The 17,828-nt window shown below is 39.4% G+C and overlaps 2 protein-coding genes across 6 annotated transcripts in view; both read left to right on the top strand.

The window, feature by feature from the left end:
- usp2a (ubiquitin specific peptidase 2a) overlaps window positions 1–11,598 on the top strand; it is a 44,462-nt gene extending 32,864 nt beyond the window's left edge. For 3 of the 5 annotated variants that reach the window (XM_063907485.1, XM_063907484.1, XM_063907487.1), the window contains 11 exons: window positions 3,306–3,356; window positions 4,551–4,674; window positions 5,182–5,293; window positions 5,395–5,505; window positions 6,403–6,467; window positions 6,643–6,746; window positions 7,928–8,008; window positions 8,205–8,283; window positions 8,993–9,097; window positions 9,249–9,369; window positions 10,242–11,598. In XM_063907485.1, the coding sequence (XP_063763555.1) occupies window positions 3,306–3,356; window positions 4,551–4,674; window positions 5,182–5,293; window positions 5,395–5,505; window positions 6,403–6,467; window positions 6,643–6,746; window positions 7,928–8,008; window positions 8,205–8,283; window positions 8,993–9,097; window positions 9,249–9,369; window positions 10,242–10,326 (1,038 nt within the window). In that variant the 3' untranslated portion in view covers window positions 10,327–11,598. The remainder of the gene's footprint in view (window positions 1–3,305; window positions 3,357–4,550; window positions 4,675–5,181; window positions 5,294–5,394; window positions 5,506–6,402; window positions 6,468–6,642; window positions 6,747–7,927; window positions 8,009–8,204; window positions 8,284–8,992; window positions 9,098–9,248; window positions 9,370–10,241) is intronic. The other 2 variants (XM_063907486.1, XM_063907488.1) reach the window with 1 other exon arrangement.
- Window positions 11,599–11,839: 241 nt separating this feature from the next.
- LOC134880528 (GTPase IMAP family member 4-like) lies at window positions 11,840–17,800 on the top strand. Its single transcript, XM_063907489.1, has 5 exons — window positions 11,840–13,119; window positions 13,197–13,351; window positions 13,434–13,674; window positions 15,615–16,088; window positions 16,684–17,800. The coding sequence occupies exons 1-5, from the start codon at window positions 13,104–13,106 to the stop codon at window positions 17,253–17,255; spliced, it is 1,458 nt and encodes a 485-aa protein (XP_063763559.1). The 5' UTR covers window positions 11,840–13,103; the 3' UTR covers window positions 17,256–17,800.
- Window positions 17,801–17,828: the final 28 nt, after the last annotated feature.

Below are 17,828 nucleotides of genomic sequence, written 5' to 3'. Positions count from 1 at the left end.
ATAATGAATACTGTATTAATGAACTATCTTGCATATGTTTACCATATTCTCAATGAAATGACAGAAGTTAAAATAATTAGTTTCTATGGTTACAATATATTGATATAGTGGTATAGTTTATAAGAAAATACTTTTTTTTCATGTTTGAATGTGGTTTTATCTCATTCTTCCTCCTCTGTTAATCATAAATATAGTTATTACTTAATAAACTTGTCAAAGAGACACTCCAGTCACAGCTAAATATAAATAGTTACTGCAAAAAAATGTATTAAATCTGGAGCTCATACAGTCGGTAGAAAATGAGAGAAAGAATCAGAAGTATTACAAGTATTTATCAGAGATTCTTTTGGGACTTTTATGTCTTCTACCTTAAGTAAAAATACTTCATTTATCTCTTCCTGATCAATTCAAGGAGAAACTGCAAGTGAGGGCACGACATAAACATAAGTACAGGACAAACACAAACAAATTACAAATTAAAATTAAAAAACAATCCTACATCAAATCTTTTAGGCTCTTTAAGTTTACTGTTCTGTTCACATTGTTGTATGGCTCCTGGAATAAACAAAATACTCTCATATTTAAAAATGTTCACTGTTAAAAATGGCTATATGTGTTTGGGAAAGACAACCCTTTGTTTATTCTTGTGTGAATTTAAATCCATAAATCTAGTTGTCATGTAGTTACATCCCCAGCTAGCTTGAGCCACTTTATTCAGCGTTCATCTGATTGGTGTTCATGCTTTTCAAAAGTCTACATTTTTTGCACATCCGGTCTGAAACTCAATCATGGTGGGATTTCCTAAGTTAGATTTTTAGGGTTTGAAAGTTGTGTGGAAAAGTATCTGTGTGTTAGCAGCGTTATGTCCTTCCTTCTTATGTTGATGCACAGCAGCACGTTAAGGATTATGTGACACTTCCAATCATTTCCCAGCATGCTCGTATCACACATTCTGACACTATTAGTCTGCCGATACCTGTTTTTATGGTGTGACAGAGGACTACTTCTTTGGGGTCGGCGAGGTCATCCTTTGTGCAGAGTGTGGTCCTTCCTGTGCGGTTGTCGGTTCAGGTCACACCCAGGGTTCAAAGAGCCTTGCAGTAAAAAAAATCAGCTAGTTTCAATTCTATAACCCCACCTGCTATCTGATTGGTTGTGCGTTGAAAAGGTCAGTGCTAAAAGGTCAAAGATGAAATAATTTGAACTTTCAACGCAGTGGTCGTTGACAGTTTTGAGCGATGCTGTCTCCATAGAAACACAACAGCAACACAGTAACGCTTTAACCAAGTATCAAGTGAATGCATCTTTTCACTGATTATCTTGTTGGATTAAAGATTACTCTCAACGTAAGGAAAGAAGCTTCTATCCCTTTTTATATTTACATATTTCCACACGCTGATTGATTTTAGGGAACAGTTAGATCATTGTTGGCTCTTTTGAGTGACTCTTCTTTACTGTTTTATTTAAATCTAAGCTTCAATTGAGTTATTTTCCCATTGAGGCGTTCAATGTCTTACCCTTAAACTACAATCTTACAGTACAGCCCTATTAGCCTTCTCTGCGGTCTCACCTTGGATCACCTCATGGTGGTCCTGATGAATAGTTCTTGCAGTTAATGCGCTCGAGCTTCACTGCAGGTGAGGGTAATGGGATGGGGGGGCTTTGTGGGTGAGATAGATTTCCAGTGCCTGTGAGATCAGGTGACAGGCTGCCGGCCCTGCACAGTTGGTCTCTGCCTAGAAAATACAAGCTCCCGTTACCTCACTGTTAGTCTCTCTGCTTGGCCTCCACTCAGCTTGTTTTCATACAGAAAATAGAAGCTGGTCAAAGGAGCTTTTGGTTTCTGTATCACGCCACCATTAAAGCTCTTGAACAGCTAATTAAATGTCACAATTACAGGAACACCTGACGTTTCTTTTGCTGAGGCGTGGACCAGCCTTGTGAGATGAATTCCATTCGGCTTGCGTTTTTCTGAATCGTCTGCTCCCAAGTCGAGGCACACGTTTATTCCTTCTCCACCCCCACATCCTTTGTTAGTTCTTCCTCTAGCTATGCAATTATATAACCACTCAATTTATGTCATGAAGGCAAACTGCAGCAAGTGATGACATAAGTTTAGCAAAGCACTCTGGTACCATTCTAACATCATGATTACCAGCTTTGCCTCGGCGGTGTTTGACTGAGTTTGAATGTCTAGATGTCATGATGTGTTAAGCCGAGAATTTGAAAACTGCAAATCCTTAAGGTGCTCTGATTCTGTGATATCTACCTTTGTAAACATCTCTGCCATCTGGGAGTGATTACCAAGGAGAGGAACTTACTGAGAGATAACAAAAACAAGTTTGTTTCTCAAGATAATGCTCACTAACAACATCCTACTGTATTGTTACTCCCAGACCGACACACAATTCAACTTTGGAGTGTATACAGATCACCTCTTCGTCACATGTGTGGCTTCCTTGTGTGAAATGTACAACAGCTGACCAGAAAAAGGTTTATTGCCAAGATGGTTTACAAGGAATTTGGTTTACAGTGCATCCATAGACACATCAAGAAATTAAATTGTAAGAAAAGGAGCTAAATCATAAAGGAATCAAAACGAAAATGAACTTCAAAATAAAGCTGCCACTGAGGCACCAGATAGTGATAACGCTGGGGGAATGATTTTGTGCAATTTGTTCCAACGATCCAATAATCCAACAGTATGACCGTTTTTACCAATCCTACCCTTCTTTCCTTTTCTTGTGGCATTCATAGTTTATTTCCCTGGTTAAGAAAACATTTGCCCATTCCGGTGCGGCAATCCCACCTCCACCTGTCTCCAATAAATAGCTAAAAACCCAAGCCCAAATCCTACTGTGCTAAAAGCTGTCTTCAAAATAAAAGCACAAAAAATGACACATTTACTGTAAAAAATAAAAAAACAATAAGAAAATACATCTTAAAGTATTAAATAATACATATAAATAAATAGCTCCAACAAGGTCCAAAATAAACCATAGTGAATAAAAACATAGTGTTCTGGGTTACTCAATGGGAAACATATTGATATGGTGGTATACTTTATAAGAAAATGCTTTTTTTTCATGTTTGAATGTGTTTTATTTCATTCTTCCTCCTCTGGTAATCATAAATATAGTTATTACTTAATAAATAACAAGGAGACACTCCGGTCACAGCTAAATATAAAATGTCTTTATTCTTGTGTGAGTTAAAAAACTTAAATCTAGTTGTCATGTAGTAAGAAATTAAAATGGATTTTCCTCCATAATTTAATCTGTATATTCTGTCTTTTTGTCTTTCAGAATTCAAAGAGTGCCCAAGGCCTGGTGGGATTAAAGAACCTAGGAAACACAGTGAGTACTCTCAGCATCCACATAGAAGTTTGATAATGTGTGTGTGGAGCCACATGTCTTTACACACCCTCCTCATCCGGGGGGGTGTTACACTGAGCAGTTTGTTGAATCCACACAGGAGGGGTGGTCCAGAGGTTCTATCTACCAGGCAACAGGCAGAAGGACAGCTCTTAAAATAAACGTGTGGTGTGTGAATGTGTATCTGTGTGTGTGTTTTTACAGTAACCTTATCAGAGCACTCTGAACTCTGGACCAGGGGGGACTCTATTTCTCTGGATCCTCCAAAACTGCAGAGGGCTGACCCTTCTTTCCCTTTGTCTTTAATCCCTGTCAGGTTTACATGATGTTAGAGGCAACTGCCGGTTAGCTTAGCTTAAAGGGACAGTTTACTCCAACACCCAAAAACACATATTTATCCGCATGCCTTTAGAGATATTTATCAATTTGAATAGTTTTGGTGGGAGTGTTGGAAATAAAACACTGTAGAATATACACCGTAATCCCTGTTTTATTTTTGGGGGACTTTATGACTCAAGCTAAGGGCTGTATAGTTTTATTTCATTGGAGAGAAGGCACTACAGGTAGGGGGAAAAATATGTATGATTTATGAGTGGACTGTCCCTTTTAAGAGTGGACCAAAGTGGAATAGCAGAACTTTTTTTGAAGCAATTTTTATTCTGGTGTTATAAAGGACTATTTCTTCGTCTTTAAAGACTGCAAATTGCCGCCATTTTGTTTTCAATTACGCTAAGCTAAGCTAATAACCTGTTGGCTATAGCTTCACATTATTATTATTCAGGTTATATTAGAGAGGTATCAATCTTCTCATCTTACCTTTTGTAAAAAGTGGTTAAGCATATTTATGCTTTTTGGGGTGGGGTGAAAGGAGGTGCTGCAGCACAGGCAGTATGAGCAAAATAAAGAGCTTTTTGAACATCAAAGAGGCATGAAATAGAAATATGAACCTGAAAATGTGCATTACATGTCGTCTTTCCATTCATCTATGGATAACATTTAAATCAGCGAGGCAACGGTCGCTCAAAAAAAAAAAAAGTAAAGCATTTTATAGTTTGAACTAGATGTCAGAATCCTGGTGAATTTGCCATCTTTTTGTACATAAAAATGTGTAAGTGTCATTAATGAAAGATGTCATTTAATCATGTTATCTCCCTGTTGCGTTGTTTTCCCTCGCAGTGTTTCATGAACAGTATCCTGCAGTGTCTCAGCAACACACACAGCCTGCGGGACTACTGCCTGCACAACTCGCACCGCAGAGACCTTAACAACAACAGCCGCACCAACACAGCCCTCATGGAAGGTGAGGGACCAGTCACTCAGGCCCCTTAGAGGCTGAAACAAGACCCCTTTACAGCCGCTCACACTCACTACCTCTTCACCCCTGCATTAGATCTGCTTCTTTCAGGACACATCATCTTTTTTAGGCTCTAACTATATGTTCCTCAGCCTTTAACGTGAATACACACTTTCAAAAATGATTATTTAACACAAGTATCACAATATACAAATGTACTATAGGAGTTCTGTCCTCTTTCTTTTTGCTATTGCATTTATAATAACAATTTAGATGTGATGATTCATATTTCAATAGTCTGCACATTTTTGGTTTAGGTACCTTTCAAACTGCTTGAATTGTACTCTTAAAAAGCTAAACAAACCTTGTTTTAAGTCTTCAAAACAAATATCTGACACAAAATAAAACTGTGGGGTTGTTAACTTGACCTGAATACACTGTTATGTAGAATCCACCAAATGTGTTTCTTCATCCCGGTGAGTATGAGTAATTGGAGTGTTTGTGTTGCGGTAGAATTTGCCAAGCTGATACAGACCATGTGGACGTCGTCCAGCAGCGAGTCCGTCAGCCCATCAGAATTCAAAACGCAGATCCAGAGATATGCTCCCAGATTTGTGGGATACAAGTAAGCTTTGTTACACCCTTCACTCTGACAGAAGTCAAGAGGTAGGACGGTAAAATCAGCTGACACTTACAATTCTGACTGAGTGTTTGTGTGTCCTGCAGCCAACAGGATGCCCAGGAGTTCCTGCGTTTCCTCCTGGACGGTCTGCACAACGAGGTCAACAGGGTCACGGTCAGGCCGAGAGGCTCTGTTGAGGACTTTGACCACCTGCCGTAAGTCCTCTGCCCCCCTGGCCTTCACCTGGATGTCATTAAACAATTTCAAATGACTACAAAGAGACACAAATTGACTGCAAATCAACCAAATAGACACAAAATGACAAAAAGACACAACAACACACGGATCCTAAAATAATACACAAAATGACACCAGAACTCCTCCAATCATCCCACAGTGATATGAGTGACAGTAAATATTAATAAGTAATACAATTAAAATGGAATAAATAAAATGTATAAATCAAAGCTTATTTATCCAGCCCAACATCACACATTTTACATTTGTCTCAGGGGACTTGAGTATAGAAACAACTGCAGAGACACAAAAAGTCTGAACAACATCACAGTCTGTGTGTTTGTAGTAGAAGGGGTGGGGTCTCTTGCGTGTTTTTGCCAAAGGGTCTATTGTATCATAAGCGCCTGTGATGGTATACAGTTTGTAAACAGGGATTAGACGGAGGCAACATTAGTCATTAAGATTCTTCCTTACGCTTTCAATCAGGGCTCCCGGGACGCTTTCACCTCCTGTGTTGCCGAGTGGTTTCCTCTGTGGGTCCCGAGTCAGAGTAACGCTCCGACTCGTCCTGGATGTGATATCTAACACTGTGTTTCAGGGTTAATCTCTGTGTATTACACTCAAAACACCACAAAAAACCCAGTGCATTAATACCAAACAAAATGCAGATCCATTCCCAGCTCAAATTCCTGTCCCAGGCGGGAGCTGTAAAAAAGTGGGTCAGGTCCCTATGTAGTGTCTGGGTTCTGCTCTGACCCATTTCATTATTAACTCCTTTTCTCAATCAGAACAGATTAGTTTTCTGATCAGTGTGTTTCCGCCATTTTCTCAATGACTCCAGTATTCTAACAGTCTCCTCTGTGCTCCGTGTTCAGGGACGAAGAGAAAGGGAAGAAGATGTGGAGCAAATATCTGGAGAGAGAAGACAGTAAGATAGTCGGTGAGTAGAAAAGCAGCATTGATTTTTATTATATTATAGTAAAATGTATAAGTGTATACATTCAATGTATTTGTTTTTTGTGTCGAGTCTAGACATATTCACATACTGTATAGGTGACAGGTCATAAAGCCAGATAAAACTTACAGTATATCTCATATATATCTCATCTTTGTAGACGTGTTTGTCGGGCAGCTGAAGAGCTCTCTAACCTGTAGCCACTGCGGGTTCTGCTCCACCGTCTTCGACCCCTTCTGGGATCTCTCTCTACCTATCAGCAAGGTTAGGAAACACAAACACACACACACACACACACATACACACACACACACACACACACACACACACACACACACACACACACACACACACACACACTGGTGAGCCTTGCATAACAAGTCCCAGAAGGTCAGCAGACACATGTCATTACAATAGGTGGTGCAGAGGTGACCTTTCCCTGTGCTTCTTGTTAGGGCACTAGTTTGAAGAAAATCTAATCACAATTATTTAGTTAAAATACCTCAATATACTTTAGATATTGTGATGATATAGTGGTGCAGAAACGCTCACTTAAACTAGAAAAATACTAAGCATTTTACCTCTACCGATTCCCTCCTCTCAAAGTCAGCGTATTTGTGTTTAGAAGCTTGAAATAAGGTCTTTAGTTCACACAAGCATAAGAGATTTTCACATTTATTTCTACGACATAAAATGTGTCAGTGGATTCTCCATTTGTAAATGTCCCAAGCTTCTATGTGTTCTTAAAACCTTACTAAGTAACCTGCTAAACGTCATCAAGCCGAACATTAGCCGCCTTTAGCTTAGCGGTGGTGATGGGCAGCCATGCGATGTACGGTAGTTTGTTTATAGCCTAGCATTAGCTTAGTACTTTTGGCGATTGCATTGAGGCTTCAAAAATCACAAAATTGGGTTAATATGTCGGGATTATCCTGCTGAACAAAACGTGTTGAATATTGTGTGTTTGCCACAGGATAGAGAGTCTTTTCTGCAATATAGCCAAATCCAGTGAAGAAATCCCACTGCTTTTTGTCGAGGGAGCCATTGCGAAGCTAACTTCAAAATCTTTTTACAAAATAATTAAACAATAACAATATTGACTTATAATCAGCAATAATGTGGATTTAAAGACTGAATGGGCTAAGGCAAATAATAGAACAGTTTTAGTCTGTTAAATTCAGAAAATAACATCACTTTTCTATAATGCGGCCGTGAAAACCAGGATATAAACTCACCATATCCTAAATGTAACACTATATCTAGTCTCATTATGATAATAATATTCCATGATGATTTAAAGCATTATAAATATCTTCCCTCTTCCTTAACATGAGCTTTTTGGTTTCCCCCTGTCTCTGTTTGTGCTTTGCTTTGTGTGTGAATGTGTGTGTATGTGTGTGTGTCTGTGTGCATGCTAATGTGAATGCATCTATGTTTGTGCTCAGAAGGGCTACGGTGAGGTGAGCCTGATGGACTGCATGCGGCTCTTCACCAAAGAAGACGTCCTGGACGGAGATGAGAAGCCGGTAAGAACCGACGGAGCGGGGAGGCCTCCTCAGTGCTAGAACATGACTCAACATTTTTTAGGTCCTGTGTCCACATAGCGACTTTATCTTGCATTTTCATTCTGCTAGTAATTCCCAATGTTTTGAAATGTAACTGTAGGACTCCCCAAGTCCTGGATTCAAAATATTTCTAACAATCTGTATTTCCTCTCCATAGACGTGCTACAGGTGTAAAGCCAGGAGAAGATGTACTAAGAAGTTCACAATACAGAAGTTCCCCAAGATCTTAGTGCTGCGTATCCTTTCCTCTGGACAGTAGTGTCTGGTACAGATGCGGATGTGATGTTTGCAGTGAGCCTCAGTGCGTGTGATCCAAGGCAACACTGTAGTGCAATCTGCATTAGATTTAGTCTGCGGTATGAGCAATCAGACAAAACACTACTTTGTGTGATTCGCTAAATTTGTGGCCATTTTCTTGAGAAGGGGGAAAAAACATCAAGAGAAAAAGATATTCTCTGGGATAAAAGTATCAAAATCCCAAGAAAAAATCCAGAATCAAGTACACTTATAATTGGCTTTAGCGATGAGGAAATACTCTTGATTCTAGCCCCACCTTATCACTAGAGGCATCAGGCCTTTGATTAGACAACATACTGATTTTATTAAGGGTTTTTTTCTCATTATTTTCTCATCTCATTTACAAAACATGTTAACCTATAATGACCCTAATGTGCCGTCGTACTGTTGAACCTGCGGCTTTAACATAGTAAAAGCACACTAGTTGTTTGAACAGCTCTGACCAGTCATGTATTCGAAACACAGTGTGGTGTAAAGTCTGTAGACTCAGATCCACTAACCAGATGTTGATTGACTGAATGTTAAAGACCAGCGTAGATATTTCATTCTGCCAGTAACAGAGCGTCTGCACAGTTGCACATGGTGTTGTGAGAGTGTACTGAAGGGTACATACAGAGGAGTTTGTTCCTTGACTCCCCTCCTGCTCAGACCTGAAACGCTTCTCTGAGGCCCGCAGAACCAGCAAACTGTCCACCTTTGTTAACTTCCCCATGAAGGATCTCGACCTGCGGGAGTTTGCCTCGGAAAACAGCAGTAAGTTCCCCTCTACCCTCCAGATATCGGATTCATGATGTGCATCCCAGCTGATATTTAATCCAAAATCATGTAATAGTAATGGAGAGACAAACGGTGGCAGTATGTCGTATGTCGAAAGACTTAAGTGTGTGTTTTTGTCCTGTTTCAGTCAATGCAGTGTACAACCTGTACGCAGTGTCCAACCACTCAGGCACCACTATGGGCGGCCACTACACAGCCTACTGTCGCAATCCCAACTCGGGAGAATGGTACACGTTCAATGACTCCAGGTAGGTTCTACTAATGTGATTCCATCAGGATAAAAACAAACACCAATTACATGTAGAAAAAGGACATGATTAACCATTAAAGGTGACTCTGGCATAATGTTTTTGTTGTTCAATCATATTATTATTATTATTATTAATAATAATAATAATAATAATAATAATAATAATCTTGTTTTAAATGTTAGTGTTGGCTTCTTAAAACTAAACATCTTGAATAAAGACAAATCAAGGAGCTCCCACCAAAACTGTCAGACTGTCAGCGCTAATCAAATATAAAGGAAGATGTTCTTTCTGCCTAAGGTTCACATTTTCAGTTGATTCCAATGAAACAGAGCATCTCATGCGACCACCTCGCCAAAAAAGTCAGAGAGTGCTCTGGCTTTTTTGTGACTTCTCAGAGCGATCCAAGTTGAAAATATATATCTTTTTAGAAAAGCACGGCTATCATCACCGTAGAAATTGGTTGAAAAGTTAGTCTTTGGCCGTGTTTCTTGGACGGAAACTATCATAACATTGGAGCAGATTGGTTTGGCAGACTTTCTCGTTCTACAAAGTGTGAGAGGAAGAGACTTCCGGTTGGTTGTAATAGTGAAAAAACAATGTTCAAATATATAGTAGCACAAATAAGTAAAGAAATCCAAGGGGGCGGAGCTTGTCTGGCAGACACTGATACACTTTCGAGATATTAGCAATTTTTGACAAAATTTTGCCAGAGCAAAAAAAAAAAACACATTTCTCATGTTGTTCCCTGACATGAATACATCACAGTCCCTGTTTACATCACTCAAAGGATAATGATAACCTTGTTTAAATAACTCAAATCAAGCGCCTCTTTCTCAACATTAAACCTTTTCCCTTCTCTTTCTCTGCAGAGTAACGCCAATGTCCTCCAGCCAAGTGCGCAGCAGCGACGCCTACGTCTTGTTTTACGAGCTGGCCTCCTCCTCGCGGATGTGAAGCCTCCTGGAGGACGACGGGCCACAACACCTCTCTGACTGACGGACAGACTGATGGGGATAATAAAGAGAGCTGGTGTCTGCCGAGCCTATTTTGGACTTGTGTTGGGACATATATCACACACACACACACACACACACACAAACACACACACACAGATCCCCACTAGCCTGGAGGCCGCTTCTCTCCACACGGAGAGCCGGAGAGAGGAACACTCTGGAAACCACTGATCCACCAGCCCTGCTTCTCTCTCACCGTCTCTGCTCTCGTATTCTGGGTGGAGGTGTGTGTGTTTACCGTGTGTGTGTTTATGTGTGTGAGTGAGTGTGCAAGGCTGACAAAGGGCAATAATCCCCTCCAATCGACCTTCCGGTGAATCTGTTCCTCTCTATGCACTGAAACATCCTGACCGCGCCTTCGCTTCTCTCTTCTCGTTTGCCTCGAACCATTAAAACTCACTTTTTTTGACATTTCTTTCTGCTTCGAATTTTGTTTAATGTTTTTTTGGGGGGAGGGGGGGGAGGCGGCAGCCCCCCCACTTTGGACTGTGGAGAGTGACAGTAAGAGGACTGCTCATGGTTACAGGAGCCTGCAGCCGCCCCCCCCCCCGCTCCCCGGCCCGCTCACTGTTCACGGCCTTCCCTTCCCCAAGCACCACAACACTCCCAACGTCTCCGTCCGACAACCCCCCCCTCTCGCTCTTTCTCCTATGGTGGCTGGGAGGCCGAGGGCACTGTGAGCGTGACATGTTTCAGAGGACGACCCTCCAAACGTGTGTCTTATTTCTTTTGTTTTGTCCCGTGTGGCTGCTACTGATGTTTTGAAAGTGCTGTGAGCGGATGAATGGACAGAGGAGTACGGATCTGCTAAGGATTAATAATATAGACGATAACCACGCTAACAATCCTCATTGTCAGCATGAGGTCTTTTCTTCCTCTCTTGTTTCATGCCATTGAACAACACGGAAATAATGTTTTAAAGAAGAAGAAGAAGAAGAAGAAAAACACTATATCTGTATATTTTTATATCCTGATGCAAAATAGAGAATGTACTATTCAATGGTGCTGAAAATGACCCATAACTGTTTTCAGTTGGTTTATTTCCCAGGTTTCAAGAGAGAAAAAAATGATTATTTATGCTTACAGGTGATAATGTGATGAGTCACACTTTTTAACAGTAATATATACTTATATATATATATATGTATTCCTATATATATATATATATATATATAAAAATATATATATGGATGAATAAAAGTTTTAAAAAGTGGTTTTACTTGGAGTGTTTGTCTCTTTTTAAGAAAAAGAGAAAACCATTGATCAATTAAAGAACCTATTTTGAATTTTCAACAAAATATCCATATCAAATGGAATATATATATCATTTGTAAAGAAATGTAAAGACGTGTTACCTCGGCTAGGCTGCATTGATTTGGCTTTTCAATAAAAACTGCTGAATTATCAATAAAGTATTCATATAAAAGATAAAACGCTAAAATATATGTAGAAAATCCAGTTAACATTAAGTGCAAAATAAAAAGGTGTGTCCTGCTTGTCATTAGTAGTATTACAATACTACGATTCGGAATGACTTGGTCACATGACATGGAAAATATTGAGAAAGAATTTGACTTCAAAAGAAAAAAATGCTGAATTTCATTACAATATTTAAATAAATGAAAAACTTAAATCCTATTAAAAGAAGTTTGTCCTACTCGTGCAGCATAGTATAACAATGCTGCATAAACGTGTGTTGACTTGGTCATAGGACATGGAAGCTACTGAAAAAAATACAATAATTTTCTTTAGGAAAAAAGTTGAATTTTCAATAAATATGAAATGGAAATAAAGGTTTGTCCTGCTGATCAGGAATAGAATTTCCATGCTGCTTTGTTTATGAGCGACTCATTCAAACTCCATTGAAAACATTAGATTTTCCTATAGAAAAATGCTAAATTCAAACTTAATTAAATAAATGTATAAAGATTGAAAAACTCAAAAATCTAATTAAAGGGGTGAGTTTTCTCCTCAGAGTAGTTTACAATTCCGCTTTAATTCTGGGTCACTTGGTCACATAACTTTGAGAAAAACAAGAATTTTCAATAGAAGAAATGTTGAATTTTCAATAAAATCTTCACATAAAATGGAAAAATTAAAAGAGGAGTTTGGTTCTCTCAGATTTTTACAATGCAGCATTGTTTTGGAGTCACTTAGTCACATTACACAGCTATTGAGAAAAACAGAGTCTATTCAACAGAAAAATGCTACATTTTCGATAAAATATAAAAATAACTAAATCCAATTAAAAGAGGGTTTCCTACTCATCAGGACGCCAACAGATGGACGTGATTGCTTGCAGAAAATTAAGATCTCAAGTAAATGAAAGCTTCTCTTGGCATAATATAAAAATCACATCACCATTAAAGTCATATCGTTTATTTTTAAGTGTTTTCTGTGTCAGTTTTGAAAGGACACAGCATATGTTTACAAACGCATTAACTACAGAAAAAATGTGAAGCCAAGTGTGTGTATTTTATGTCATAAAGCCTCTATTTAAGTGTGAGTCATTTTATTACCAAAGCCACTTACCAGGAACTTCTTCTGTGAACTTTGAAACTAATACATTAGGTAATCATGTGGCCTGGCTGTTCCAATCCTAATGCTTTTCCTCAGAACAACAGGAAGTAAACGCCGAGCTGGAATCACTTGTGAAGAGACATTTCACACTGTAGCTTTGATACACTGTGGATTATAAAAAAAACAGACAACCTTGACATGGCAGCTTCTTGGGGTGAGTCACTGTGGAAAAGTAAGTAAGATTATGCAATAGATTATTTGTATAAACAGGAGATCCTTTACGTTTGTCAGGTCTAGAGTCAAGCCTGTCTCAGGTGGTGGTGCTGTTACTGGGTGAGAGACAAAGTGGGAAGAGCTCAGCAGGAAACACCATCCTGGGGAAACCAGCCTTTCGCAAAAAAACGACTCATAGCTCCAAAGACACCGGCACCATTTTTGGATTACAAGTAAAAATACAATTTTTTACAGCTTGGATCGAATAATTTTAACTCAAAATCTCATCTTGAATCACTTAATTTCATCACTCAGGTGACAGTAGTGGACACCCCAGGGTGGCTGACCAACTGCCCCACTCCAGACAGGGTATCCCAGGAACTGTGCAGAGGAGTGTCCCTCTGCCAGCCAGAGCCCCATGTCATCCTGCTGGTGCTACCCACCACCTCCCCCTTTGGCCTGGAGGAGTGGAGGACCATGGAGGCCGAGCTCAGACTGCTCCAAACATTCATCTGGCAGCGAGCTATGGTCCTCTTCACCCATGGAGACCAGTTAGGTAAACTAATAAACATTTGATAAATTAAGGGCAATATAACCGACTACTATGTGGTTTGTTTGTCAGCAAGAGTAGAGAAATGACAGATTCTCAGGAAACTTGAAAGAACCTTAACCCTAACCCTAATCGTAATCCTAACTCTTATCCTAATCCTAGTACCAGTGGTGGCGGCTGATGGAGTTTTCTCCAGGGGGGGCTATAACTCCAAAATGTATATTAAAAAAAAAAGCATGCATACATGTACTAAGGTATCAAACGAGTGTATTTACATAAATGAAAACAACAGAAAACAACATTATAGATAGATAGATAGATAGAAGTGCAAAGAGAAACAAGTGCGATGTATAGAGTATGTACAGTATATGCAGTTAAGAGTGATTATGTAAAGATAAGGGCAGTATAAAGAGGTGGGAATAATTGGCATACTATAAACAGATGTAGTATGAACAAATATACAGATGTGCTATATTACTATACAGATGGCCAATATACATATATAATAAATATCTATCTATCATACTCTATATATCTATCTCTCTATCTATCTCTAGATATACCTCTATCTCTATATATTTAAATAATATATATCATATATAACATGGACAATACACATACTTTATGACAGAAGGCTGTGACGTCAGCCCCGCCGCCAAATCCAGCTGCATTCAGCTCGGGGCGCAGGAGAGGTGCGCCCCTCTCCTGCGCCCCAACATCGTCCTATCTCTTGTATTGAAGAGGAGCTACTGCGCATGTACAACTTTTAACGAGAGTCTAAGGGCAAAGATTCCTGCACCCCAGGGCGGAAATACGTCACCAATCAGACAATGTCAACGAACGAAACAACTTTACTCATCATTAACTATGAAATATTTATTTTGCACATCTAAAAAAATATATATATTTCGAAATATTTTTATTTTATTATTTAATTTTTATTTAATTTTTATTTAATTTTTTTTAACTTTTATTCAAGGAAATGTGGTGAGAGGTGAGTGGTGGGGCGGCGCCCTAGCGCCCTCTATTGGCCAGCCGCCACTGCCTAGTACTAACAAAGTGTTGATCAGAAACCAGGGGGTGGGTATGCACAAATATTGTTTCCCTTTTTTCAACTTTCCCAGAAGAGCATTTTTTGGAGAGCTGTGCTTTGAGAATTCCCTTCTAGTTCATTTTTTGGTTTGTACGCTACATGCATTTGTTAATTCATTTGTTGGGTTCTACATATTCCTAACGGTGAAACAAGATCACAAGATGATAAAAGGAAAGAAAGATAATATATTTGGCTGAAAAAAATATCAATAAAAGTCAGTGTTAACAAGAATATCAATAAACAAGAGTATCAATAAAAGTCAGTGTTTAATCCATGGGATGACCATTTTGGTTGGCCTTGTTGATTCAAAATATGTATGCAACAGAACAAGATTTAGGTAGTGGAAGCTGTTTTGTTTCTGTTTGTAGTCCAATAGTATAGACCAATCATGTTTGATCAGGCTTTGGTTGCATTCAAGTAAAGGGCTGTGTTGAAAGTTTAAAAAGGTGGGACATAAACAGCAATGTTGGAACCCAACAGCTATTGTGTAGGAATGATTTCTCTTTTTATTAGAATCAGAAACAGAATAACCTTACAATAAGCTTTGGTTTAGATATCTGCGATATTCATGTCCGTCTCAGGATGAACTTATGTGCCATCATCCAGTCAAAATGTCATTTTGTCAAATAATTTGATTTACCTAAAGGCATCCCCGTCAGACAAGGCTGTAAACTGTGCTCTTGGGCTAATTATCAAGTGGGACCATGCTAACACAAAGTAAGATGCTTACCACAATACCTGCTGGATATCAGAATGATAGTATTTTCATTGTGTCATGCTGACATTAGCATTAGGCTGTAGACATTCCTTCCTTACTAAACTGAAGGGCCTTTGGCTCTCTCCATTGATGCAGGAGTCCTCCCTATCCAGGAGCATGTTAGGCGCCAAGGTCAAACTCTTCATTGGCTGCTGGAGCGATGTGGGAACAGGTACCAGGTAATGACCAACCAGTCTGGGGCCTCAGAGGCTCAGCTGGCAGAGCTGTTTCAGAAAATCCAGAAGATGATAGAGATAAACAAGCGACCCAGAGGAGTCCGGGACCGGATGTACACCCAGCTCAGACGAGAAGTGAGCTTAAGGGAGGCGAGTAGGTCGCAAGGAAGACAAGAACAGGTGGAAATGAGAAACATGCATGATGTGCATGATGGGAGGCCATGGCCAAGAAAGCAGCTGGCCTCCAAAGAACTACAGCTGAGACTAGAAGTGAGCTTAAGGGAGGCGAGGAAGTCGCAAAGAAGACAAGATGAGGTGGAAATGAGAGACATGCATGGTGGGAGGCCATGGCCAAGAAAGCAGCTGGCCTCAAGACAACTACATTTACCCAGAGGTAAGCCGCGTTCAGTGTTTTTGCTTTAATTTGTTGACATGAGTCGAAGGTTTTTGAACACTTACATTTTGAATTACCTCTTTGAATTACTAAATTCATTAAAAAGATAGTGTTAAAAATAATGTTCGCCTGTTTAAACATGATAGTGAAATGAATCATGTTATGAATGAGATATATATGATATGATATGTAAGTGGCGATATCCAAGAACATAAGAATATTCCAGATTTGTTAAGATAAGGCGTTTGCAATAGACTAGGTGAAGGATATACTGTATGTCCTGCCAATAAATATCACAATTCAACTAAATCATTACTAACGTTGAGGCAATATTTTTTGTAAAACCATTTTTCTGGAATTATTTATCATTTAAAATATGGAGATGCATTATCTATTGCTAACTTTTTGTGAACTCTACCAACCAAAATAGAAAGAGGGAGAGTTTTTCATACTTTTTTCCACTTTTCCACTTTCCACAGTGCATGAAAAACACATGTTTCTGCCTGTTTGTCTTCTGAGATATTTCTAATTATGCCCTTAATCAGAAGAAGAAATGATGTTGCAATCTAAAATGTACTGCACTATGTCATTGCAGGATTCCCAGCTGGGTCAGTTGGTGTCAAACCTGCCCTTACCCTCATCCTGCTGGGAAGGAGGAAGTCAGGAAAGAGCTCAGCAGGAAACGTGATTCTGGACAGTGAGGAGTTTCAGACCGACACCAAAACAACCAGGTGCTCTGTACGCCATGGGGAAGTATCGGGGCGGCCTGTGATCATTGTGGACACGCCCGGGTGGAGTCTGTATGGTCTGGCCAATTCCAAGCAGGTCAGGATGGAGATCAGTCGAAGCCCTTCCCTCTACCCTGTTAGGAGCAAAGTGATGTTCATGCTGGCTGTACCAGTGGGCCCCTTCAGAGAGAAAGACAGGAGAGCGGTAGAGACGCACCTCAGCATTTTGGGGGAGGATGTATGGAGAAGCACTGTGGTGTTGTTCACTTACGGAGAGGAGCTGAGGAGTAAGACAGTACAGAATCACATCGAGCAGAGTGGAGAGCCTCTGCAGTGGTTGATGGACAGATGTGGACAAAGGCACCAAGTGTTACACACATATACAGGAGACAGGACTCAAGTACAGCAGCTGCTGCAGATGGTGGAGCAAGTAAGGTAATGCTGTAGTGATGCAGGAACAAGTACTAAAACTGAAAACTAAGAAAAGCATTTTACATCTTCCAGTTCCCTTTTCTTGAAGTAAGACCCTTTTTGAACATGTTTTTTGTTAGATGCCTGAAATAAGGTCTGAGGTTAACACAAGCTGAAGATATTTTAATATTTTCAGCCAAAATCCAACGGGAATTCATATTGATACATTGTCATTATTTTAGAGAAAGTTTATTTAAGTGAATTACAGAATCCTTTGTTTCTCCATCACATTGGTGAAAAGGTGATCCCATAACTTTCCCTAGCGTATTTCAGTATTCACGGGCAAAGTGCCCACAAGTTGTATTATCATTTAATTGAATGTGTGATTTTGAAGGGTTTTAACCCGTAGAAATACATACAGGTCTAATAGTCGAGTCACAGAATACATTCTAGATTCACATAATCCTGTTTTTTTAAATTTATATGTAATTAATAATTATATTTGTTCATATTTCATGTATATATTGTACATCATTTGTGTATATCTGAATAAAGTGATTCGTCCGAACTCAATTTGATCTTCATGCAGTTTGCTTTGGTC

This window comes from Eleginops maclovinus, chromosome 18 (genome assembly GCF_036324505.1).
Source record: "Eleginops maclovinus isolate JMC-PN-2008 ecotype Puerto Natales chromosome 18, JC_Emac_rtc_rv5, whole genome shotgun sequence".
Taxonomy (NCBI): domain Eukaryota; kingdom Metazoa; phylum Chordata; class Actinopteri; order Perciformes; family Eleginopidae; genus Eleginops; species Eleginops maclovinus.
Note: the sequence above shows the minus strand (reverse complement) of the source record. Positions and strands in the feature narration are given on the sequence as shown.

Excerpts from the sequence above, each read along its gene's own strand:
- LOC134880528 (XM_063907489.1), top strand. Across the intron at positions 13,675-15,614 it reads CACCCATGGAGACCAGTTAG|GAGTCCTCCCTATCCAGGAG; the intron begins GTAAACTAATAA and ends CCATTGATGCAG. Across the intron at positions 16,089-16,683 it reads ACAACTACATTTACCCAGAG|GATTCCCAGCTGGGTCAGTT; the intron begins GTAAGCCGCGTT and ends ATGTCATTGCAG.